This window comes from Ursus arctos, unplaced genomic scaffold (assembly GCF_023065955.2).
Source record: "Ursus arctos isolate Adak ecotype North America unplaced genomic scaffold, UrsArc2.0 scaffold_11, whole genome shotgun sequence".
Classification (NCBI taxonomy): Eukaryota; Metazoa; Chordata; class Mammalia; order Carnivora; family Ursidae; genus Ursus; species Ursus arctos.
This window is the reverse complement of record NW_026622775.1, coordinates 65,092,377-65,119,401: the sequence shown is the minus strand read 5'-3', so window position 1 is coordinate 65,119,401 and position 27,025 is coordinate 65,092,377. Positions and strand designations below refer to the sequence as shown.

The following is a 27,025-nucleotide window of genomic DNA, read 5'->3' as shown; positions in this document are numbered from 1 at the left end:
CCCCATTTATATAAGCAATTATAATTTGGGGGAGGCTCAAATGGAATAATAAATACTATAAACTGTAGTGTAATATAATGGCATAGAGCTCTTCCTAGGATCTCTCAACATGTCACTGCTACTATTAAGTCTCAACAGCTCTGAGATGTACAATGTTAGTTAAAGCCCAGAGATTAAAAAAAAAAAAATGGAATCATGGAATTTTGGAGCTGAGAAGAATATTAGAAGTCATCTAGCTTCATACTTTCCTTTTACAGATGATTCAGTTGAGCTGCAGAAAGATTAACTGACTTCCCTGATGACACCCAACAAATTTGAGGCAAACATGGACCAGAAGTTGCATTCCCTAACTCTCTTGTTAGGACTATTTCCATCCCCCGCACTTACCTTCCTAGGCTCTGTGGGAAACATCTTGTCTACCCTGTCCTCTCCTCTCACTTCCCCACCCAGCCGGCATTTGCTAGAGAAAGCCAGGGATCCTGCTACTGCCCAGATGAGCTGTAACCTCTGGTCAGCACTGACCCCTGAGAAGCTGGTAAAAGCTGGTAAAACTTTTCCTAGGGGTCACTTTGGAACCATGTGTCCAACTTCAAAAATATTAATACACTTTGACCCATTAATTCTATTTCAAGCAATTTATCCTAAGAGAATAACCATATACACACAACCATCGAATATAAGGATTATTTCTAGGAACAAGTGTTATTCATACTTACGTATCAAGTCTTATTTGTAGGCTCAGAAGTGTCCCCCAACCACAGAGGATTTTTATATAATTGCTGAGTCATTTATATAGCATATGATACAGACATTAAAAGTAATGGGAAAAAAAGGTAATGATCTTAAAGTGATTTAAACCTCAATAGAAAAATGTCCATGATATGATTCCAGTGAAGCAAAATGAAAGAAAATAGATGAGATATTCCAAACATTCCAGGTTACTGTTGTTTTCTAAAAGAGTATACATATATCTATGTAGCTACAGAATGGTTTTGGAGATAAGAGTCCAAGAGATACATAAGATATTGATGGCTATTATCTCTCAGTGGTAGGATTAAAAATATTTTTTATGTTCTTTTTGTATTTTTTTTCTATATTTTCCCTATTCTATTCTATCCTGTGGTCAGGTCCTAGTTTTAAAACGTGGAGGGGGCTGTATAGATACACACACACGCACACACACACATTCATATACATATATACACACAAGCATATAAACACTTAAGGGAGATATATAAAGAGGTATGGATCTATCTAGATCTATAGATAGATGTAAATCTCTATTTTTAAGGAATGCGTGACAAACTCTGGCCATGAGAAGCATCTTCCTTCCCCCCACTGAAAAGCTCCATAGAAGGGTGAATGGTTTTGGTTGCAGAAAGGCTCATAAAAATACCTTCTCAACAAATGACTGCTGTTTCTCTGAGCTAAGACCCTGCCCCAGTTTCTCATTTGTGTTTCCCATACAGTTTTCAGGAAAGTGGACTCTCTCTCAGAAGACATCTCCCTGGCCCAGGCCATTTATGATAAGAAGCTTATGTCTATGCAGGAAAATCTCCAGGGACTGGGTAAGTGTCCAGTGTCCAAATGTGCTCATGACTAAGAAGGAAGACCAGTATTAATGGGGGAATGGTGAGTGTTTCCTCCAGGCCCAGAATAGGGCAGCCTTCACCAACCTTCTAGGCACACAGGAAAGACAGCTATTGCTCCCTGCCTCCCTGTCCATTCAGAGAGGGCTGCTGTCCTGGGATTCACCCAGGTCTGGGGCCAGGGTTTCTGTGTGTGGTACAGATCTAGCCAGAGCCTGCAGATAGAAAAGGAACCTGTAGACACTGCATTCCTCAGTCATTCTCATGTATCTGAAATGATTATTATTTTTTAAAGATTTATCTATTATTTGAGAGAGAAAGAAAGTGCAGGTGCAAGCAGAGGGAGGGGCAGAGACAGAGAGAGAGACAAGCAGACTCCCTGCCCAACGCAGGGCTCGATCCCAGGACCCTGAGATCATAACCCAAGCCAAAATCAAGATTCAGAAGCTTAACCAACTGAGCCACCCAACCACCCAGAAATTATTTTTAAGATCTTCCAAAACCTCTTGATAAGTCTACCCTACCCTACCCTACCCTACCCTACCAGTCCATGATGCTATCTCCTGCTTCAACCAGGGACCTTCTCATTCTGAGACTGAGACAGAAGGAGCCATAATAGAAGGGGTAGAGGTGGCCTGCCCTGATGGAAAGAGAAAGTACTAGCTGAGTGATATATGGCAAGCTTCTTCTCTGCACCTCATTTCTCATCTGTCACAGGGAGAAATCTTCCCCACACCATCTTTTCCCCATAAGTTTATTGGTAACAAATATAAAAATATTTGGAGAAATTTTAAGATAAAGTGTAAATGGGTGGTTCTTGGCAATGTTAGAAAAGTTATGAAGATATATTCTCGAGAATTTGGTGGCTAGATAGAAAAAATGTCCCCAATTCTACATTTCAGGTCATAGTAAAGACATTTGGTAAAATAATATTTCATAGAGATGGTAAGGTTTTTCCAAAAAGGATTTCATAGCAGGCTTAGGATAGGAAGAGGGATCGGGAAGCCACTTGACAATTCATTACGCTCTGAAATATGTAAAGAAACAACTTTTGTCCCATGATCCTTCAGCAACTCAAAATGTTGTCCCTTTCCCCTGAAGATCTGAAAACCCCAAACAACTGTTCTTTCTGCCATGAGGCTGGGCAGCTGGAGCAAGAGATCAGAAAACTGCAGGAGGAGCTGGAGGGAATTCAGAAGATGCTTCTGGCCCAGGAAGTGCAGCTGGACCAGACCTCTCAGACCCATGAGCTGCTCTCCACCACCAGCAGTCAGATCTCCCAGGAGATGGGCAGTTGTTCCTTCTCTATCCACCAGGTCAACCAGTCTCTGGGGCTCTTTCTCGCCCAGGTGAGAGGCTGGCAGGCCACCACGGCTGGCCTGGACCTTTCTCTGAAGGACCTCACCCAGGACTGCTATGACGTCAAGGCTACCATCCACCAGATCAACTTCACTGTGGGGCAGACTTCAGAGTGGATCCACGGGATCCGGCGGAAGACTGACGAGGAGACCTTGACCCTCCAGAAGATTGTCACTGACTGGCAAAACTACACCCGGCTCTTCAGCAGCCTGCGCACCACCTCAGCCAAGACCGGAGAAGCAGTCAAGAACATCCAGGCCACCCTGGGGGTCTCCTCGCAGCGCATCAGTCAGAATGCCGAGAGCATGCACGACTTGGTGCTGCAGGTCATGGGCTTGCAGCTGCAGCTGGATAACATCTCATCCTTCCTGGACGACCACGAGGAGAACATGCACGATCTGCAGTACCACACCCGCTATGCCCAGAACCGCACGGTGGAGAGGTTCGAGACGCTAGAAGGACGCATGGCTTCGCACGAGATCGAGATCGGTACCATCTTCACCAACATCAATGCCACTGACAACCATGTGCACAGCATGCTCAAGTACCTGGACGACGTGCGGCTCTCCTGCACGCTGGGCTTCCACACCCACGCCGAGGAGCTCTACTACCTGAACAAGTCCGTCTCCCTCATGCTGGGCACCACGGACCTGCTCCGGGAGCGCTTCAGCCTGCTCAGTGCACGGCTGGACTTCAACGTCCGCAACCTCTCCATGATCGTAGAGGAGATGAAGGCTGTGGACACGCAGCATGGAGAAATCCTTCGCAACGTCACCATCCTGAGAGGTAAGAGCCAGACCTGGGCCACACCTGCTACGAGCACCCAGAGGGCTGTGGTGATCTTGCCCGACACAGAAGTACCTGGTTTCAGGCAAAAGTCCTTGTAGTTCATACAATCCTGTAGCAAATGCCTAGGGCAACTGGAAGCTTTAAAAAATGCAGTAGTCCCTCTTTTATCTGTGGTTTCAATTTTCTCCTAATGAGGTATCCTCAGAAGGTCAATAGTAGCGTAATGCTACGTCACAACGCCTGTGTCCTTCACCTTACTTCATCTCATCACTTAGGCATTTTATTACCTCAGGTCATTACAAGAAGGGTAAATGCAGTACCATAGGGTATTTTGAGAGAGAGAAAGACAACATTCACATAATGCCTAATTTATGTATTAAATTTTATCACAGGTAAGTATATATAGGAAAAAATAGGCTATGTAGGGGGGTCTTGGAACATATCCATCATGGGTAAGGGAGGACTACTGTACTTACAAACCTCTTTTGTGAAGGTGCTATGGTTCCTAATTTTGCCTGCCATACAAAACTGAATTTTCATATGTGGACTTGTTTGATAGGGTCCACACAGAGAAATAGGCAGACTTCACCTTGGAAACTCTGTTTTCTCATTTTCTCCCTTCCCACCTCATCACTGGGGCGCTCAGCCACCTGCTTCTTGGGATGCCCATCACTGTGATGCTCTGTTCTCTCAACTCACCCCTGCATTAGTCAGAGTTCTCCAGAAAAACAGAAACAATAAGAGAGAGAAAGAGATTATTTTAAAAATTGGCTTATATAATTAGGGAGGCTGACTAAGGCCAAAATCTGCTCAGCTGATGTCCCAGTTTGAGTTGGAAGGCCAGAAGCTGCTGTAGAACAGGAAGAGATGATGGGCCAGCTTGAAGGCCACCAGGCAGGAGAATTCTCTCTTACTTATGGGAGGGTCAGCCTTTTGGTCTATCCAGGCCTTCAACTGATTAGATGGGGCCCGCCACATTGGGCAGAGCAATCTGCTCTCCTCAGTACCAATTTAAATGTTAGTCTCATCTATAAACACCCCTACAGACACATTCAGAATAATGCTTGGCCAAATGTCTGGCCACTCTGCGGTCCAGTCAAGTTGACACATAAAATTAACCATCACAAATCAACTTGGTACCCAATATACATCTCCTTAAATCATACTTAATTCCCAAATGGAAATACTAACAAGGTTACAATTCTGCCTAATGCTCATGATGTGAGTGTCCTCTGTACAACCAAAACTGCACTAACCCCTTCCCCAGAAGAGAAGGTGAAGTCCCTGAGAAATATTTACTCTTCCCTTTGATATCTCATAATTTAAATACTATGACATAAAGTTAACAATATTTAAATACTGTGATATAAAGTCAATATAGTTTAGGTTTTATGTAAGGGGATAAAAGAGGGAAGAAAGCAAAAATAACTAGTGTATATATATATATCTATATATTTAAAACACACCAAGGAGGGAATACTCTTGACAAGGAGTACATGGTCATAGCTGGTATTTATAACTTCCTCCTTCCACTACCCATCTGTATTTTCTTTACCCTCGGCAAGCACCTCAGTTGGTTGTTATTCTTTACCTGGTAGGGTGATTCAAACCTTCATTCTCAGTCTAGGGCCCTTCCTAGTTTGGATTGAGCTGTTGTAGTTTTCCACTGAATTTATTTCAGGGCATGGTAGCACCGAGAGACACCCTGCAGGATCTTCTGAATTCCGGACATGCTCTCTCTTACCTCCATTGCAGAGTAGTGGTCTAGTTTCTCCTTGGTAGTCAGGATCAGTCACCTCAGTCAGCACAGTAACTTCTTCTTTGCTTATTAATTCAGAGGCATGAGAAGCCCAAAGTGACTACGCAGCAGTCTTAACTTCCAGTTCAATGGAGTCATTGTTGTATCTCCTGGCAGAAACATTCCTTCCTTTGGAACTAAGATCTCTAAGCCAGCAGAGCATAAGGTTGTGGGAATAAGAAGCAAACATTTTGCTAGTGGGTCACTAGGGGTGACAGTGGGTGGTGTCTTTCCCATCGCCACCCCTTGATCCCAGGACCAGTGAATCCTGGCTATCAGAAAAACAGCACCATTGTATCCTGGACACTGATTCAGACCCTATAGAGCCCTACAAGGTATGGCCACAGAGTTAGCACTGGAAGTGAGTCTTCAAAGGCCATTTCAATCTGCTGTCACACCAGCTGTTTCAAGATGGTGGAGACCATGGTAGCACCAGTGAATTCCATGATCATGGGCCCATTGTTGCACTTCGTGTGCTGTAAAGTGATTTCCTTGATCAGAAGCAGTGCTACATTGGAATACCATGGAATACGATGATGGTGGATAATGCATTCCATATGGTTTTTTGGGGGCATAAGCACTTCATGCAGAGAAGGCAAATGCATAACCAGAGGAAGTTTCTATTTCAGCAGGAACAAAACATGGCCCTTCCATGATGGAAGTGGTCCAATGTGATTAACCTGCCACCAGGTAGCTAGTTGGCTGATCACCCTGTGGACTGTGGATTTGCTGGTGGTCTCTGCTGTTGGCGGTTTAGGCACTCAGCAGTAGCCATAGCCAGGTTGGCCTTGGTGACTGGAAGTCCATGTTGCTGACCCCATGCACAAAATGCATCCTTGCCATCATGGCCACTTTGTTCATGAGCCCATTGGGCAATGACAAGGGTGACTGGAGAAGAAGGCTGACCGATATCCCACAGAATAGGCCATGCTATATCCACTTGACTATTAGAATCCTCCTCTGTGGAGCTCACCCTTTGGAGAACATTAACAGAGGACACAAATGTCTTCACATTTTTTGCTCCTACAGAGAGGACTATTCACATACCTCTTCCCCAGATTTTCTTGTGACCAGTTTTCCAATTGCATTTCTGCTAAGTCCCTGACTATCCAACCAAACCATTGGCCACAGCCCATGAAGCAGGTTATAATCACGCATCTGGCCATTTCTTCTTCCAAGCAAGCATGACACAGCCAGGTACACTGCCAGAAGTTCTGTCCACTGGGAAGATGTTCGGTCCCACTATCCTTCAGGGAAGTCCCAAAGAGGGGCTGTAAAGTTGCCGCTGTCCACTTTCAAGTGATGTCTGTGTATCATGCAGAACCAATGGTGAACTGGGCTAGAATCTTCTCTTCCTCTGTCAGCTGGTCATAGGGAAGGCCCCATAACACCATAGGTGTGGGCTGGGAGAGAAGAGGTAGTATAGTAGGAGTGGGGACCATGGGTATTTGGGCGATTTTATCCTGTAACTTATTTGTGCGTTCATGGCCTGCTCAAGCCTGATTACATATACACCACTTCCATTGGATGGTGGAATGTGGCTCTGTATGCCCAGCTTTATAATTTGGTGGGTCAGAAAGTACCCAGTGCAAGATGGGCAGCTCGGGTCTCATGGTAACTTGGTGGCCCATGGCTAGCATCTAGTCTCTACCCAAGCCCTATAACAGCCCAAGAGATGTTTCTCAAAAGGAGAGTAGTTATCCACAGAGGATGGCATGGCTTTGCTCCAAAATCCTAAGGGTCTATAGTGCAGTTCATTTATAAGGGTCTGCCAAAGGCCCCACTCAGCATCCCTATCTGCCACTGCCACTTTGAGCACCATTGGGTCTGCTGGATCATATGGCCCAAGTAGCAAAGCAGCTTACCCAGCAGCCCGACCTGTTGCAGAGCCTTCTCTTGTCCTGGGCCTCACTCAAAACTAGCACGTTTTCAGTGCACTCAGTAAATGGACTGGAGTAACACACCCAAGTGAGGAAGATGTATATGTTGCCTCCAAAATCCAAAGAGTCCCACTAGGTGTGCCTAGTGCAAGCCTTCTCTTGTCCTGGGCCTCACTCAAAACTAGCACGTTTTCAGTTCACTCAGTAAATGGACCGGAGTAACACACCCGTGAGGAAGATGTATATGTTGCCTCCAAAATCCAAAGAGTCCCACTAGGTGTGCCTGGTGCCAAAGAGTCCCACTAGGTGTGCACTAGTGCCTAGTGCCTATTCTTCACCTTAGAAGGGATATCTCAACATGTCACATCACTGGGCCACTAAAAATTTCACTGATGTAGAAGGCCCTTGAATTTTTTTTTAAATTTATTTGAGAGAGACAGAGAGAGACCCCAAGAAGTCACTTTTCCTGGGGATAGGGAAACTGTTTCCACTGTCAAAGATGATTCATAATAATTTAGGGGTCCCATGTCCCCAGTTCCATCAGGATCTTCCCACATATCTCCATTCCTTCCCAGGATCCCATTCCTTCCCAGTCAATGCCTTTACTTTAACAGTAGACACCCTGGGAAGCTGGGAATTCAATCTGCATTGCAATTCGGCCAGTCATAGGATGAGGTTGTATGTTAGATTTTTCAACAGTTTCATCCCTGTAGCTACAGGAGATAAGGGCGGACATAGAAGCTTGCATGTCATTTATGTGACACTTGAGCTGGGAATTTGAACCCCCTCAACCTTTTCTTTCCCCACTTTGTCCAGTAACATTAGGAGCAACCAATCTCATTATACTCGTTATTTTGACAAAAAATGTTCAAAGTATCATACACATGGTCACCCAGATCCTTGCCTCTCTTAAGTGGTTGATGAGGAGTCCCCCATACTTTTTATACCTCTATTGTCATATCGTGCCTTGGACTGTTAGGCTCTCTGTACTACTAGAAATAAAGTCATTGGCATCTTTAAATCTTAGATTAGAGAGTCAATTCCAGAAACCCCAGATCAGTTTGGAAAACTCATCTTTAAAATTCTGTCCCTTTAGAATCACTCTTGGCACCAAAATCTGTATTAGGGTTCTCCAGAGAAACAGAACCAACCAACGGGATATATGTATATATATATGAGACCCAGGAGAGCTGATAGGGTAGTTGCAGTCTGAAGGCTGGCAGGCTCAAGACCCAGGGAGAGCCAATGTTTCAGTTCAAACTCAAAGGCAGGAGAGAGCTGATGTCCCTGTTTGAAGCAGTCAGGCAGGAGGAGTTCCTTCTTAGCCTTTCTTTCTACTAAGGCCTTCAACTGATTGAACGAGGCCAACCCACATTGGGGATTTACTCAGTCTACTGATTCAAATATTAATCTCACAGGCATACCTGGAATAACATTTGGCCAAATATCTGGGAACCCCATGGCTCAGTCAAGTTGACACATGAAATTAACCATCAGACCTGAGAAAAAGGAGGAATAAGTCAGGTATAGCAGGGTCAGCATGGATGAGCAGAAGACTTCCAGGTGGAGGGAGAGATACATACCAAGATCCTGGGGAAAGTGGATGGCATACACATTATCTCCTTTTATTCCCGGGATCCCTGAAACTGAACCCAAGAAGCCTTTACCAAGAACTGAGTACCACAGGAGGTCTAGCCAAGCTCACATAGCTATCAAGGAGTGGACACAGGATTCAAATTCAAGGCAGTTCAGATCCAAAGTTGCAAGCTGCCTCGAATGGCCTTCTCCAAAGTCACCTAAAACCCCGTTCCTCTAAAAGCACCCAAGCAAATGCAGCATGCTCCTCGGTGACCGTGCAGGCTGATCAACGTCATTGCTGTGGTCCACTCCTGTCTCTCGCCATCAGTTTCCCCAGCAAGCGGCTGACCTCCTCTTCCCCTCAGGGTGCCTCCATCCCCAGCTTACCCCTAGATTCCATATTGAAGGGCGGTTCCCTGGCCCACTCCTTCGATTCACTTGAAGTGCTCTACGGCTTCTGCTTATGAGAACTTCATTGTGGAGTAAGCATTGTATGAGCCCGCTCAGGCTGCTGTTGCAAAGTGCCACAGACTAGCAGGCTTCAAGAACAGAAATGTATCGTCTCACGGCTCTGGAGGCCAGGAGTCTGAGATCAAGGTGTACACAGGGTTGGTTCCTCCTGAGGGCTGTGAGGCTCTGTTCCAGACCTTGGCTTGTAGGTGGCTGGCTTCTCCCTGGGTCTCTTCATTTTCTCTCTGTGCATGTCTGTCTCTGTATTCAGTTTCCCCTTTTCATAAAGACACCAGTCATATTGGATTCAGGGTTACCTAGTGGCCACATTTAAAATTGATTCTGTGAGCACTCTGTCTCCAAGGAAGGTCATATTCCAAGGTACTGGGGGTTAGGACTTCAGAATATGAATTTTGAGAAGACACAATTCAATCCCTAACATTCTACTCCTTCACAGCAGTATACCCAACAGTTGTTCTCTTGGAAAAGAGTCCAAAAGACTCCTAATTGGGATTAATTTATACTAGGAACCTGGATGGCTATACCTAGGTTCCCCGGACCCTTCCTGAGGAAGAGTGTGTCTTAGTGGGAAGAATGTTCAACCTGAAAATATAACCAGTCTTGGCTCTAAAGAATAGAATTAGTTAGCCACTGAGATCTGGCAGTTCCAGAATTTATGGTTTACATTTGGGGGGGCCAACATCTGGGCCTGATAACCTAGGGAGCTCCAAGGAGGAAGGAGGGAGGTCTCCACGATCCCAGACGCTCTGCTCTCTCCGCAGATTTGGAACCAACCTTTCTGATTCTCATTTTGCTTTAACTATTTAGTCTCAAACCTGTATTGCCTTTATCTTATATCAGTGAGCATTTCTACGGCCACTAGGGTTCATTTTTTAATTTAATCTAAATTGGTGGTGTTGGGTGGGGGTAGGTCCTGTTGGCCTGTGGTCATATTTTTACAACAAAGCTAGGTACTGAGTGTTTCTTGGGTAACTGAAACCTGCCTGCAGTATTTCACCTAAAATAAGTATCTCTAGGATACAACCTCTAGGATGCATTTTTCCAGCAAAGACATTGTTAGGTCGTTCTTATGGTTCACGCTCTGGTAATTTTGTGTTTTCGTTGCATTGAGCCCAAGAACAAATGAAATATAAATCTTTCCCAATAGCAAAGCCCATTCACACGCTTTGTTTCATTTCAGCCTCACAACCACCTTTGTAGAGTAGACAAGATGACACTGGGGAGTTGGTGTCTTTATTTTACAGAAAGATGACCTGAGACTGGGCAAGGTTAAGGCATGAACTCGAGGTCACACTTGATTTTATTTTTTTTAATGATTTTTTATTATATTATGTTAGTCACCATACAGTACATCCTCGGTTTCCGATGTAAGGCTCGATGATTCATTAGTTGTCACACTTGATTTTAAATACTGACCCCTCGTCATGGCTTTGAGATGCACACATCCAGTGTCCAGCCTGAAGACGGGACACCGAGAGCATGAGCTTGCAGATACCAAAAAGGACTTTCCACTCAAGTCCTGCCTAGGTGTAGGGTGCGGGGCAGAGAGTGAGAAGGGAGAGATGATACTCAAAGTGTTGGAGGGGAACCTCATTCTAAGTATAACCCAACAAGAGTCATGGGAATTTATATCTGCTTTTGCGCTAGTAATAGAAGAATTCTCATCAAAGGACCTCATCTTAGCTGGCGAGTAAGGTGGGACATTTGTTTCAGCCACATCCAACCCTTGGTTCAACCTCCGCACATCTGTCTACATTCCCCTTGGTTATTAAAGCAGCACAGATAAAAGCTTTCTCATTGGAGAGAAAATTTCAGGTACAAAATGTATACGCCTTCCTATAGGAACTTGTTTCTCATTCTTTCTCGCACAGACAAGGGTTGCCAGCCTCTCATGTTGGAGCTGGCAGTGAGGTCTCCTCTTGGCTGGAGCGGAGCTGCTCTCTAGAATACCGGGGGTGGGACAGCTGTGTGCTGACCGAAGGGCTGGACTCTTAAACGACATGGGAGAGGAGTCTGACTTTTAATTTGCTCTGAGTCTGTAAACAAAATCACTTAATCTTCCTAAGCCTCTGTTTTTTGTTTATATTCTTTATCTATAAGTGAAAGGATAAGACCAACTGATCCTTGAGACCTCTTCTAGCTATGTTTGCTCAACAGAAAGCCTGTGATACTTCTGTAATCTTTGTGCCTCTCATAGGGTAGTTCTGTCTTCCTACTCTAGGATGATTTCTGTGTCTGTGATAGACAGTGTCTGTGCTAGGACTGTTGCTTGGGATTGGAGACAGGAAACCATCATTGCTTATAAGCTGAGTGACCTTGGACAAGGCTCTTGGCTACTTTCAATTCAGTTTCCCTCATCCGCAAATAGGAGTATTAATACCTACCTTGCTTATAGCCTATGGGGTAGCCTTGAGTATCATTGTCAACAAGGAGTAGGAACAAGTTTTTGTAAACTATAAAAGGGTGTCCTAATTTCAGAGATGATTTTGAACCTGATTTGCTTTATGATGGGCTCCTTGTCTCACTCACCAAGTACCCAACAGAGTGCCTGCCCTTGGAAGGCACTCAGGAAACATTTGCTCAGTGAATGCATAATGAAAGCATAAACAAAGCTGGAAGCTGAGGGTGGGCAAGGAAGGTGACACTTGGCCTATTTCTTTCTTTTTTCTTTTCTTTCTTTCTTTTTTTTTTTTAAGAGAGAGAGAGCGTGTGCTCGAGTGGGGAGGGCCAGAGGGAGAGATAGAATCTTAAGCAGGCTCCACGCCCAGTGCAGAGCCCCATGCGGGGCTCAATCTCAGCACCCTGACATCATGACCTGAGCTGAAATCAAGAGTCAGACACCTAACTGCCTGAGCCACCCAGGTGCTCTGACACTTGGCCTATTTCTGGCACACTCGTACGTACAGTGCGTGGTCCTGGAGGACTGTTTACGAGGGCCCCACCACCTTGTCGGTCCTGCACTCCAACTATTGTCTCCCCAGCACCACTGGATGAAGCTGAACGTTCTGTTCGACTTTTGTGCCCTGTGGTCCTGGCAGCAAATGCACACACAGTCTCCTTTCCTCCCGGATCTTGGCAGCCCTGAACGCCAGCCCCAGTGAAGCTGCTGAAAGCCCTGCTCAGCTTCTCAGCCTGACAGCCGCAGCCTTCTGTCTGGCTTCTCAGCTTCTCTGCCCACACGAACCACTAATCGACAAATGCCTTGAGAAGAAACGTGGCTAAGAAGGCCAGGCCTTAAGGGGTCTCCCTTCTCCCTGTGATTTTGGCCTTTGGTTTCTCTCCAAAGCCATCAGAAGGGTGTCTTGCTACTTGACCTGATGATTCGGATTGTTCTCCATGGGAAGTTTGGTCTGCTGCCATCTAGTGTGTCACAGAAGTAGAAGTCCATTGTCATTTTTCCCGTGTTCCTCCGGTAACAACAATCAGTATCGACAGTCCCTGACTCAGGCCAACATATTCACTGAATAGAGGGAAGCCTGAGGTGCAAAGAGGGACAGAGACTTTCCCAGCCACCCAATTTGTTAATACCAGAGCTGGGACCCGAACCCAGGTCCCCCAAAGGCCAGGCCAGCATGCCTCCCACGGCACCAGTCTTACGAGAGACACCCCTTCTGTTTCGATGTCTTTCTGTCCTTGTAAGCTGGCCTGCTGCTTTGGACCATGAGATGGACTGTGGGCCCCTCCTGCCCACGCACTACCCCACCCATGGGTGGGCTGCGTTGGGTGCTGACAGACTCAGGGCTTCTGCTCACACACACACACTCCCCACCTCTTCCTCCGGGTTCCCAGTGCAGACCAGAAGCAGACCCCCTACTTGTCCCAGACATGCTGTCAGTTGTGGCTCTACCCTAATGGGCCGGGATGGCCTAATTATAGTCTCTGGCTTCCTGAGTAATTACGGGCCTCCCCAGAACTCCGTGGCACTCCGTGCCTCTCCCCCAACTCTGCACCTCAACCCATGCCGCTCCGTTTCCTCCTTTGCTTCAAATGTCCCCCCGCTGCCCAGAGCGGGATCCAGCCCTCCCCTCCTTTGCCTTTAGCCCCGCTGATACCAAGATCTGATTATAAGCTGCGTCGGGGGCACCCTGTCCTGCAAAGTGCCTCGGTCAGCCTCTGCCCACATTCCTGGCTCCTAAGCTAACCACTAAACTATGGTTGTTTACTTCCTCCCAGGCTAGACCCAGGTCCCGCCGGCCCTCCCCTCTGACTGCATGATTCATGGTTGGCCCAGGAGGGACTGGCAGACGCTCTGCTTACCTTCAGGTTTCCCTTCCCCGCTCCGTGTGTACCCTCCCCCTCCTCTGGGCAGCACCAGGCCAGAGGCCTGGCAGGGGGAGGCCAGGAGGGGCTGGGGGGGAGTGAGGAAAGGGCCAGGAGCCCCAGCCACGGTGTGATGAGGACCAGAGGTGGCAGGGTTGGGGGAAGGAGCATGGGTTTCCAAGCTTCAGGCCTGGCTTTGAATCCTGTCTCTACCCCTTCCTATTGATGACGTTGGGCGAGCCGCCAGCCTCTGCACCCCGTTCCTCCTCTGCAGACTGGGACAACAATCTCGGTGTGCAGTGCTGACACAGGAGACTCGGGAGACACATGTTCGCTGCTCTCATTGTCTTTCCCTTCTGCAAGAGAAGGCAGGTCACAGAGAAGTTAGAGAGAGAGCCAGGGGCTGGGAGTCGCAGGCACACCGACACAGGGCAGGCTCCGTCCTCTGGCCCCTGACGTGGGCAGCAAGGGAGGCCTGGTAAGTGGCCCCAAACGAGGCCACCCCACCTGATGTCTGCAAGGTGACTGTCTAGGACACCCTTCTGTGTTCTCAGAGATGGGGTCAGTGGGGACAGCCACGACTAGCGGTATGAAGAGGGAGGTGGCTCTTTTCCCTGAAGTCCTCCTTCCACGCTTGCTGGGGGCTGTCTCCCCCTGGGGCACTAAGGTGAGCACACACCTTCTACCCCCGGCACGTGGGCAGCTAGCCTTCCCCAGCCAGGGAAGCCGCCAGGAGCTTCCCCAGGAAGAAGAGGCTGCGAGAGCTGGTGGGAGGGGGGGCAGAAGAGAGGGCCTTTACCCTTTGCCTTGTCTCCCTCACTACTGGCATAGAGGCCCTTAGACGTCCTCGGCAAGAGCGGAGTGGACACCTGATGAAGATAGTGTCGAGGGAAGGATGGGGTCCTGGGGAGATTGAAGGGGCCCCTGTTGGACCTGAGGCTGCTCAGAGCAGGGCAACCTCATCCACAGGAGACTTCTCATGCTTTTCCTGAGTCGGGGCTAGAAATGGGGACTGTGGACCTACCCATCCAGGAACAAGAGTGGAACGCACAGCAGCGGTTGTAAGGAGAGAGGGTGAAGAACCAGGGAGCTGTGTCCCTGGAGGAGGCAGAGGCTGAGCCCAAAAAAGCAGGCCAGGGAGCAGGGACAGAGGCAGGAGGAGGGGTAGTGGCAGTGACAGGGGCCCTTCGGAACTGTCAAGGGCGACTCTCAATTTTAGAGATGAGACCTGAGCTCCAGAGTGGGCAAGAGCTTGCCCAGCGTCTCTCCAGGGCCCTCTGACTCCCATCCACTGCCCCCCCCCACCTCCAGGGCCCTCTCCACTTCTAATGGCTCTGCTTTTCCAACCTCAGCTCGCTCAGGTGCCAAGGCCAGAGCTGGGTAGAAGACCGACGGGGCTGTGACTTTGCCAGCTCCAAGTATGTCCTGCCAGGCTGCAGGGGGCCGTCCCCACATGGGCCCCTCCCTGTACCAGGTTGCAGGGTGGGGTGAGGGGCTGGGGGAGGCCCACTGCAGACCAAAGAGCAGGTCCTGTCTCCTGGTTGCTCCCTGGCCAGGTCCCCTCCAGAGCCAGCCAGCCCCACCCATGCCCCCGCCAGCCCGATGATGGAATCCCCGCCCTTGCAGCTGGCAGGCCACGTGAGCCGAGCCCACACAGGGCCACATCCCCCTGGGTGGGGGGAAGTGGGCATGGGCAGGCGGGGGCAGGGAATGGCTGGAAGGTTTTTATTGGCCCTCGTGGGGCTGACTCTGTCTGGGCTCCAGTTTCCAGTTTAGATCCCAGTTTAGATCTTAGAAGAGGATGGTGTCACTGACACTCTGTTCCACAGAAACACTCTGGGAGGCAGACACGCAGGGAGCAGCAGGGGTGGGGGGCGTGGAGGGGGGAGTGAGGGTGGGCAGCAGGTAGCATCAGCTGGGACTCACAGCCCTGGCGTCTTCATTAGCTGGAGAGGAGGCCCTGGCGCAACAGACCTGGGTCACGGCCACTGGCAGGGCTCCCAGTTCCCAGCTGCAGGATCCCTTGTCCCCGAGAGGCCCACCTGGGTTCTGGTTTCCGCTCGGGGGCCCCTGAGGATACTGCTTCACCTCTCTGGGCTTTAGTTGCCTCCTCTGTGAAATGCAGGAATTGGACTGGCTCCCACCTCGCTCGAAAATGCTGGAAGTCTTTTGCAAGAGGAATGATGTAGCAGCCGAATTCTCAGGGAGAGCTGAGTCCGGGCATGAGAATTCATCCCCCAGGCCAGCCCTGGGGCCCACTGCTCCCACCACTCCTACCCAGTGTCCTTTGCAGAGACCAGTAAAGAAAGCCAGGTCTTTGCTGGGCCTTTCCTGCACGATCCTCACGAGGCCGGAGGGTCCTCTTTCTCTGCGCTCAGGGTATTGAGAGATGCCTTGGGCAGAGTGATAGCCACACTGTGCTTTGTGTCCTCAGGGCTGGTACCGCTCTGGGAGGTGGTGACTCTCAGGCCTACAGAGTCACAAGGATATTAAGGTCATCTGACCCCTGGCTTGGGAGCTAACCTGGGCTCTTTAAGGACAGACTACATCTACACCTCGGCATCTCCCCCAGGCACCAGGCTAGAGCCTGGTGGGGGGGGAGACAGGGGGGCCACAGTTGTGGGGGGACTCTCCCTGCCACGACCCAGGCTCCATGCCCAGGGTGGGGGATGGGAGCTGTGGCCTTCACTCTCTTCCTGGGGTTCCACAGTCTAGCGGGGCCCACCAGATAGGCACCGAGGGTTTGCTTTCACTGTACTGTGACTTCTTTTTCTACACATCACCTGAAAGATTCAGCAAGTAATAGCCTCAGGAGTTCAGAGAATAGGCTGGTGTAGTCAGGGTGGGCCTTCTAGAGGAGCTGCCCTTTCTCTGGGCTATTGTGCCCGTGTACTCATCCTGGGAGGGGTCTGCTTCTCATGCCTCACTTTTTTGGTTTTCTGCCCCATGTCACCTGACTCCATCCCTGTCTGGTCCCAGATGCTTTCAGAGCCTGGGGTTGAGATGTCTGTGGGGCGGTGGGGGTTCTACCAAAGACCACGAGAAGGAGTAGAAGGCCAGGCTGGCCTCCAGACCCGGACAGAGAGTCCTGGACAGTCTTGGCCGTTTCCCAGAGCTGTCCAGCTCTCTCAGTTCCCATACTGAGCCCTGAAGTCGGAACAATGACTCATTGTGCACCTGCCTGGCATTTACAGGCCTTGTCTCAGAACCCCTGCCAGCGTGCAGGGGAGTCTTCTCATCCCCACCGCGCAGGTGGTCCAGCTGATTTAGAGGGGTCGCAGAATCAGCCCGAGCTCCCAGAGCCTGCAGCCGGCAGACCTGGCCTTGGTGTCTGGCTGACCCTCGGGCTCATCACTGTGGCCTGGGCACCGTGCCTAGTTCGTGGGAAAGCCTCAGGAGACCTGCTCCTTGTGCACTGACTTCTCCCCTCTTTTCTCTGACCCTAGGTGCCCCCGGCCCTCCAGGACCAAGAGGACTCAAAGGAGACATGGGCACGAAAGGGCCCGTTGGCAGCAGAGGACCAAAAGGAGACCCTGGCAGCTTGGGTCCCCCGGGACCCCAGGGGCCTCAGGGGCAGCCTGGAGACAAAGGACCTATGGGAGAAAGGGGGCCGGTTGGCCTTCGAGGTTTCCCAGGCCTCAAAGGCTCAAAGGGCAGCTTTGGAAGTGGAGGCCCAAGAGGACAGCCAGGCCCCAAGGGGGACGTGGGGCCCCCAGGGCCAGAGGGTCCCCCAGGGTCTCCAGGGCCCTCAGGGCCTCAGGGAAAACCAGGGATTGCTGGGAAGACGGGATCACCGGGCCAGCGGGGGCCCATGGGGCTTAAGGGTGAACCAGGGATCCAGGGACCCCCTGGACTCCCAGGGCCTCCAGGCCCACCAGGAAGCCAGAGCCGCTACTAAGGGCCCCAGTCCCAGACACTGCTACACAGAACAGCGGGAAGGGCCTTGGGGCAGAACAAGCCCCCCAGAAAGCCACACCTACAGACGGTTGTGGTCCTTTGATCCCAAAGGGGCTTTCCCCCCGGCCTGCCCCTGCACAGTACTGACTATACCATAGAAAGTAGCCCCTCTCACACACACGCACACGCACACGCACACACACTTCTCTGCTGGCCAGGGAGCCAACCGGGTTTCCCTGGCTGGGCAGGAGGAGAGGGCAGGAGGAGACGCCCCCTCTCCTGTGACTGAGCCTGCCAGGGAGGTGGCTACCTTGGGAGGAAGGTCTTAAATCCATTTCTGAATTGCTGACCAACTCAGCTCTCCAGCATCTTCAGAACCAACCTAGCCAGCAGTTCGACTGAGAAGACCCAGGAAAACTTTTGCAGGGAATGTCGTTCAAGCTCTAGGGACAAGGTGGATTTGGCGACCAAAACACTCTCCTAACCATGGGAACAGAGTCCCGGGAGCGGCCCCTGCCTCACTCAGGCCAGAGGGACTCCACCTGTGCCACTGTCCTCGGGCTCTGGGCACCGTGCTCCCATGAGTTCAGCAACTTTTTCATGTCTCCAGAAAATTCCTCGCATCATCCTTGCTTCCTTCTCCCAGAAACATCCCAGCAGAAATCCAAGCAGGAGTCTCATCTGTGTGGGAAGGCTATCTAGGCCCTGGAACATTCTCCCAGAGTGGTGCCCAGCAGCTGGGAAGCTGGAGGAAGGAGGGGCAGAAGCCAGTGTGAAGAGGCGTGGTCACGGGGCTGTCTGTGGAGCTGGCTCCCTTGCTCTGTGCCAGGCCAGTCTGCTCCACTCCTGGGACGGGCCCCTCTGTGGTGGCTGACGGAGGGCCACGCCTGGTAACAGCAGCTCTCTCCTCCTGCACCCAGCTCTCCTGTCCACAGCAGCCTGCTGACCTCACCCTGCCATGACTCAGAATGGCCCGAGGCCTCTCTGCATGGCCAGCAAGACTGGACATGAGGAGAGAAGGGCCTGAATGTCCACAGGAGGCTCACTTTGACGTCACCCCTCACCACCTCCAGCTTCCTGCGCACACGGGCAGAAAGGAGCCCTGGGAAGCTCCCCCAGCAAGGAGAAGGCGCCCACTGGCTAGACCCATTGCAAAGCTGCCCTCCTTTGTGTTCAACAGATTCCGACCACTCCTGGGCCGGGGGCATGGAGCTGTCTCCTCCCTGGCCCCAACTCAGACACCAGCCCCTTTCCTCCTTCTGAAAGCCTTAATGCCACCTCCCTTCTCCTAATAGAAGTGCAACTGGTTTGCACTCCCGCCCGCCCCCACTGCCATGTAATCCCGTCTACATATGCTATCATGTGACATAGTATTACTGACTCAGTAAACAACTCTTTCCAGGAGGGAGGTGTCTTCTGGTCCTTTCGGCCCAAGCAGGGGCATAATGCCTTCAGGGGCTCTGCCTCACCTGCCCTGGAGGGGAACCAGTGGACAAGGGGTCCCCTAGATATTCACTGTGGAGTTTGGGTCTCTCACCCTGCCCCTCCATCTGGAAACACTGAGCTCTGCCAGGAATTCACAGTGGTCCTATTGGGGCCAGGGACCAAGAGCATATGAAGGAATTACCCACAAAGAGCAGGAGCCCAGTGAGAAACAAGGCGAGCTGTCTTATTCTTGCAGCAGGCTAAAATGGGTCCTGGGCATCTGAGTGATACCTTCCTGAGGTTTCCCTCTTCTGCCTCTAAGACCGGCAGTTGAAAGAGAAAAGGAGGAAGAGACCAGGCTAGATCTTCCCCCAAAAGCCTGGCTCTCCAGGATCCACAGGAAACAGGACAGCCGGGTCCCCCATAAATCAGCCACACCTGCCCTAGGAGGCCGGGGTGTGTGAGAGAGCTCTGCCCTCAGAGGCTGGCTTGTAAAGCAAGGGTCTTAGTCCATGTGGGCTGCCATCACAGAATACCACAGACTGCCGACTTATAAACAACAGACATTTATTTCTCATCATTCTGGAAGCCAAAGATCCACGATCAAGGTGCTGACAGATTTAGGGTGTGGTGAGGCCGGGCTTCCTGGCTCGCAGATGGCTATATTCTCACTGTGCCCTCACCTGGCAGGAGGGGGGGGCTCTCTGGGGTCACTTTTATAAAATCCCATTCAGGAGGGCTCCACCCTCAAGACCTAAACACCTTCCAAAAGCTCCACCTCCTAATATCATCGCACTGGGGGTTAGGGTTTCAACATACACATTTTGGGGAGACACAAATATTCAGTCTACAGAGGGTAGCATAGTGCGCTCATTTGCTAGGAAAACATGGCCTCGTTTGTATTTTGTATTTTTGTATTTTTGTGTTATCTCCAGAGAAACAAAATCAATAGACTATACAGTGGTCCCCCGTTATCTGTGAAGGATGTGTTCCAAGACCCCCAGCGGATGCCCAAAACCACAGATAGTACTAAACCCTATATATATAGTATGCTTTTCCCCCCAAATATACATACCATGATAAAGTTTAATTTATAAATTAGGCACAGTTAAGAGGTTAACAACAACAATAATAAATAGAACAATTATAACAATATACTATAATAAAAGTTCTATGAATGTGGTCTCTTTTTCTCTCTCTCAAAATATCTTGTACTGTACTCACCCTTCTTCTTGTAGGGATGTGAGATGATAAAATGCCCACGTGATGGGATCAAGTGAGGTGAAGGATGTAGGCGTTATGACCTAAGTGTTGGGCTACTACTGACCTTCTTCCTGGGGGTCAGAAGGAGGGCCATCAGCTTCGGGACTGTGGTTGACAGTGGTAATTATAACCTTGGAAAGCAAAATCGCAGATAAGGGCAGACTACTGTATACATAGGTGTGTGCGTGTATACATATTGGGGCAGAAGTGGGGGAGGGACAGAGACATACAGAGACTGAGAAATCCCACGATCTTCCGCCCACAGGCTGCAGACCCAGGAGCATCAGTGGTGCAGTTCTAGTCTGAGTCCAAAGGCCTGGGAACCAAGAGAGTCAGTAGTGTAAATTCTAGACCTTCTAGACCAAGCCAGAAGACCCATGTCCGAGCTCACACAGCCAGGCAGAGATAGAATTCTCCCTTTCTTCACCTTTTTGTTCTACTCTCTCGCCCTCCACAGATGGGCCGATACCTACAGTTTTAGTGAAGGTGATATTCTTTACTCAATTTACCCATTCAAATGCAAATCTCTTCTGGAAACATCCTCACAGACACTGCTAGAAGTAATGTTTAGCACAGAGGCCTTGTGCTGTGGGGCTCACCTCTAGGAGGGGAGGGTGGCACATAGTGAATGACTGGTCTCCACCTCAAGCAGCATGTGAGGCAGGCCAAGGGTGGGAGAGGAAGGGGGCCCTGGGGGCAAGTGTGGAAGGTGAGGCCGAGTAGGCCAGGGAAGGCATCACCCATGGCACAGAGATGGTGGGCCTTGAAGGAGGCAGTAGGGACGATTCAGTGGTATCATTTTACAGCCTGGGTCCCCAAGAACTCCTCCAGGAAATTCCAGACATTCACTGTCCAGGGTAGGGTTGACGGCATGGCTGGTGGGGCCATGCTCCCCAGCACGAGCCCGGGGGTCCAGGGAGCTGGAGGAGCCCAAGCCTGAGGGCAAGCCCAAATGTCACAGAGTCAAGATCCAGAAAGTAGATCTGCGATCAATTCCAAGAAATGTATTGGGATCCAGAATGAGAGACAAGGCTGCAAGGATAAAAAACCAAGCGATTCGAGAATATAGAAGCGACCACATAAGAAAAACTCATGTGTCCTGGCCAGTGGTCTGGAAGGGGTTCAGCTTGATTCACAGGCAAGGACAAGGCAGGCACCCGGAGCCCACCTGGGTAGCCACACAGCCCCCCTCCGCCAGGTCCACACCTCCACTCTCCCTGGCCATGGAAGTCCTCTCGACCCTAGCAAGGAAGTTAGAGAGAAGGGGTTTATGATATGGACACAGCACGCAATATCAGGGCTACAGAGGCTGAACAGCCCGGCTTCGGGCTTGCTACGTGCCAGCATCCCAGGCTCCCGTCTTCACTGCAGAGGGTGACCTGTCTCTTACTTTCTCTCAGTGGCCACTGACCTCTCCTTCTACCAGCATCTTCCATTTGCATAAGGCACAGATTAACAGGGCTATTGCTCTCCACCAAAGGACTCTCCTTCAATTTCTAATTCCCAACCCTAGGAGAACAATCGAATTGCTAACCCTGGGGCTCAGTCCAGGGTCTACCCCAATCCAGAGGGCTGGGACCACTCAGGGGAGGGGGTCATGTGGTAAAATTAGAGGCACGGGAACAAGATCGACTCTGAGCAAACCTGGCCATGAACTCTGTGGTTGGCAATAAAGGAATAAGAGAATCATAGCGACAATAATAACAGCAGACACCGGCGGAGAACTTACTATGCAGCAGAAGATCATTTTAAGGACTTTACGTATAATAACACATCTGATCCTCACTACGATTGATAATGTAGCTATTATGTCCATATGTACTGTTATTATTCCCACTTCACAGATGGGGAAACTGAGGTCTGGAGAGATTAACTTCCCAAAGTCACAAAGATGATGAGTCTTTAGACTTACGTCTATTGAAACTCAGCCCTGGGCGAGTTATCCTCTCTGTGCTTTTGTTCCCTTCCTGTAAAATGGGAGCTATAATTGTACCTACCTCCTGAGGTCATTGAGGGCATTAAGTAAGAGGATACTGTAAAGAACAAACAAAATTCAGCTGACTAAATTTGAAGATCTAATTGGCTTAATTAAATGATTCCTGAATCAGGCAGCACACCATCTGGCAAATAGAAGGGCACTCAGAGGAGCTGGACAAAATAGAGTTTTCATAGGAAGGGGGATGGGGCAAAAAATCATAAGCAAAAGAAAAGAAAGGATTATTTCAGGCAAAATCACCTTCCCACGGTGGGAAGGGCAGGGGGTTTTACTAAGCAGATTACCTCATCTTCCTTTGGGGAAGGGAGAAGACCCGTGTCCGCAGATGACCTCATTGGCGTTTATCAGAAAATTCCTGATTGACAGGTTGAGACTTACATTTCTGGGGGAGATTGAAACTGCAGTTAGGCTAGGTATTAAGCCCAGGTTTGATGACCTGCCGTGGTTCAAGTCCCGCCATTTGGGGCCCACGGTTTTCTTTATAACAACGCAATTGGCCAGTTGCCTGGTACGTTAGCACCTGAGGCTGTCATGACAAAGTACCACAGGCTGGGTGGCTCAGCCAATAGAAATTAATTTCCTTAGGGTTCTGGAGGCTAAGAAGTCCAAGGGCAAGATGCCAGCTCTTCCTGGCTTGCTGTGTCCTCATCTGGTCCTGGGGTGGGAGGTGGGGAGAGAAGTGTCAGAGGGGGGAGAAAGGGAGTAAGCGAGAGTACCCTTTTCCTTTGCTTATAAGGCCACGGTCCTAACAGATTAGGGCCCTGCCATTATAACCTCCTTCAACCTCAGTTCCCTCCTAGGATCCTATCTCCAGATACAGTTGCACTGGGGGTTAGGGCGTCTGCATGTGCATTTTGTGTAGACACAATCCAGGGCGTGTACGTGGCAGTGGTGACTATGCTATTAGCAGCCATAATCACGAGGGTCACTATACAGATCCGGAGCTTCCTGAATGGCGTTCGCCACTGTCCTCTGTAGATGGACCGGCCAGAACTCCAGCCCCTGCAACTCCCACTCCCACATTCTCTGCATTGTTAGATCCAAGATCGAGCTGGTGGATCACCAGGCTCGGCCTCTCTACTTTCCAAGACAGAAAGCAACGGCTGAGTGAGAGAGGTGAGGAGTTTGTCACCATCTGGGACTAGAACTCAGGTCTCTTGGGTCCTGGTCCTGCAACTTCTCCTATCTCAGATTGTGCTGCAACTCGACTTCTCGGGTCCCTTTGCTGTTGGTCACAACCCTTGAGCACCTCCTGATGCACATTCCCCAGAAGTACCCCCTGGTCCCTTTCTTTCATCAAATAGCTACTATTAATGTGACCCTTTATAGCGTCCAGCCCATTTTAGGTGCTGCTGGGAAGCCCAAGAGCTGGCCGCAGGTGTCGGTGGGGAGGGCAGCTGGAACCATCGGCGTGTAGCAAACACTCTGAATCAATACACTGTTCGATGCAAAACTGTGTGAGACGCACCCACCTGCTTCACAGTGGGATGACTGGCTGGGCTCCATGATGGAGCTCCTTCACGGGCATGGAAATGGCGCAGATCATGCTTCCCCCCCGCTGGGCCCTCCATTCATGGTGCAGCTGCAGGCTGACAAAGCCCTGCTCTGATTTTTGGTTTCTCTGCTAGGAAACAAAGAGAGCGGCTCAGTCTTGACATCCCGTCAGGAAGTCACCTGGAATGTGCCGGATCCTGCAACTCTAACCAAGTCTTCTTCCTCCCGCCCTGCTTGATTGCTTTCCTGGAACATGCCAGGGCTAAGGCATGACAGTCTGAACCCAGACGGAGAGGTGAGAGCCTGTGAGCTTTCAGTCACCCGATTAGAATCATGGCCTTTGCCATCAGGTTGTTTTAATCCCCACCAGATTTGCAAAGCCTTGAAGGAACTCCAGGGCTTCCTTCCAAGGAGAGCAAAGGGGCTTCCTGGAGGCCATAGGACTGGGATATGTCTAAACCCCCCCGGGCTTGCCCAGCATTCCCCAGCGAGGGCCGCCTCACTCCCCTCCAGCTGGGATAGGACATGGCCCTGAGCAGAGCCTCCAGACCTTCCTCTGGCCCCTCTTCGCTGGTCAGGGCTGAGCTGGCAATGTGTGTTGTGCCAGCCTGGGACACACCTGTCAAAACAGAGCCGTAGGAGAGGCGAGCAGGGAGCTGACAAACACGGCCTGACCACGCCGTGCTTCCCAGCAGGGCTGGGCTGGGCTGGGGAGGGCCGAGCTGGACACACAGGCAGGCTGCTCAGTGTGCAGCCTCCCAGGGGATGGCTTGACCTGCAGAAACACAGGTTGCTTGTTGTCCTTGCCATCACCTGTCCAGTCCTTCTGTTTTCTTTTGAACGCTTCAAAGTGCAAGGCTCTGTGTTTGATGTGGTAGGAGACGCACAAAGATTAGGGCAGTGCTCTTAGCGGGGACAACCGCCCAGGAGGCGGGAGAAATGCAGACAGCTGGCTTCCACCCCTGCTCCAGAATCGCAGACGGGGTGGCATAGGAGGAGGGACGGGGAGAAATCCCCAGGGAATTCTCCTGCACCAAATGAAATTTGAGAACCACAGAGGTAAGAGATACAGAAAGTGAACTATGTTGTGTGGGTTTTTTTAAATTTGTGTATAGCATCTCATCCAGTTCTCACAAACTAAAAGTATATTCATCTCCTAGGTCAGAAAACAAGGCGCAGAAAAGTCAAATAATTCACTTAAGGCCTTGTAGACGTTACGTGGATTTGAACCCCAGCATTTACCGAAGCCAGCTATAGTGAGATACTTCTTACAGAATGGTAGGATTGGGATTTTAGTCGGGCCTGTGCTTTGCAGCTGAGAAAGCTGAGATCTGCGGAAACAGACTTGTCAAGGACCCACAGCAAGCCGGTGACAAAGCTGGAAGAAGGCCCCAGATCTCATGGCTGCCAGGCCTCTCTGGCCCAGCTGCCTTGTCACTAAACGCGTCTGGGGATTAGGAAGAGCAGTGCAAGAGTTAGAGACAGGACCATGCTTTCTGCTGTGAAAGCTGGAGGCTTTGCAAAGGAGCCAGGTGTCCACCTTCCACCATGGCCTTTTCACTAAGCCCAAGGTGTCCAAAATGGGTACCCAACTAAATCCTCTAGGGTGAGGAATAAACTATTAAATATTAAAATGCCTACTAATTGTGTTTCATCTATTCTAAGTCACACTTTATTTCCATGTAATCAGATCTGACATGAAGTCAGCCAGGAAGTTTGGAATGACCAAGAATATGATCTGAAAATGAATTTGTATTCACTATCCTTAATAATAAACAGTGCCCTCAAGTGCAAATATGCCTTGAGACATTAACCAATAGGAGAAACATAGAAAATAATTTATAAATAAATATATTTACATATATTGGGAAATTTAAAAATTCAAAAAATTATTTTTTACTAAAGGGGGTGTGATAAAAATATTTGAACACAGCTGTTCTAAGTCACCTCTGTTGCTTCTGACATTCTCCCTTGTGATAAAGCAGAGCTCTTGACTTATAAAGAAAGGATCTCCATGTGATGATTTTGGATTTGTAGTCTGATGGTTCCTTCTTCTGAACTTCAAGAACTTCTAAATGCCCTAGACCAGCCTGAGTCCTAAGTTTACAACTTGAAATTTGCTTGCTTCCCATCATCCATCATTGTCCTTATTTCGGCTTCATAGAGCTCCCTTCTTCCAGACGTGGAAACATTTAAAAAACGTAATAGGTAGTGTGGAGATCTCACTGAAGTTGTTCACTCATTCAACAAATAGTTCTTGAGCTGTAAGTAGCTGCCACATACTTTATTTGGTAAAAAAAATTAAAAAAAAAAAGAGGTGAACTCCAGATTCATCTTAGCTGCCTGCACAGGAACACTTTCCAAAGCACCTCACAGAGAAGTGGGGCCCAGACAGAGAGGAGTGGTCCCACAGGGTAGAAGGAGTAGAGGTCAGACTCTGGGGCTGCCAAGGCAGCTGCAATTGGGTGCGAGACAGGGTACTGGGCAGGAGGAAGCTGTGCACAGTGTTCCCTTGAATGGTTGGCTTGAATGTGTAGGGTAAAAATCACGGGTTTGTGAGCTGACTGTGAACTGATTTTAGATACACAGTAACAAAGCCTTTCTCAATAATTAATAGAATAAGTAAACAGAAAAGCAGGAAGGATATAGAAAATTTGAACAATACTATCAACTAATTTGACCTAATGATAAGAGAACAACATACCCAACAACAGGTGAATATTCGTTTTTTTCAAGAGCAGATAAAACATTTACCAAGACAGGGGTGCCTGGGTGGCACAGCGGTTAAGCGTCTGCCTTCGGCTCAGGGCGTGATCCCGGCGTTATGGGATCGAGCCCCACATCAGGCTCCTCTGCTAGAAGCCTGCTTCTTCCTCTCCCACTCCCCCTGCTTGTGTTCCCTCTCTCGCTGGCTGTCTCTATCTCTGTCAAGTAAATAAATCTTAAAAAAAAAAAAATGTACCAAGACAGAGCATACTGTAGCCCATAAAACAAGTATCGATTCAAAAGAATTGAAACCACTCAGAATATATTCTCTGACTACATGGGATTAAATTAGAAATGAACACGGAAAGATATTTAAGTCTCCAAATAAACAGAAACCAAACAACACACTTTTAATTGTCCAGGAATCAAAGAAAAATATCACAAAAGAAATTAGAAAAAATTTTGAACTTCCTGAAAATGAAAACATAACAATTAGTGCGACATAACTAAAGCAGTGTTT

The 27,025-nt window shown here is 49.5% G+C and overlaps 1 protein-coding gene across 1 annotated transcript in view; it reads left to right on the top strand.

Annotated features, from left to right (window-relative positions):
* Positions 1-20,229, top strand: part of SCARA3 (scavenger receptor class A member 3) — a 47,392-nt gene extending 27,163 nt beyond the window's left edge. The window contains exons 4-6 of the mRNA XM_044391170.3: positions 1,470-1,568; positions 2,691-3,734; positions 17,171-20,229. Of these exons, the coding sequence (XP_044247105.1) occupies positions 1,470-1,568; positions 2,691-3,734; positions 17,171-17,622 (1,595 nt within the window). The 3' untranslated portion in view covers positions 17,623-20,229. The remainder of the gene's footprint in view (positions 1-1,469; positions 1,569-2,690; positions 3,735-17,170) is intronic.
* Positions 20,230-27,025: the final 6,796 nt, after the last annotated feature.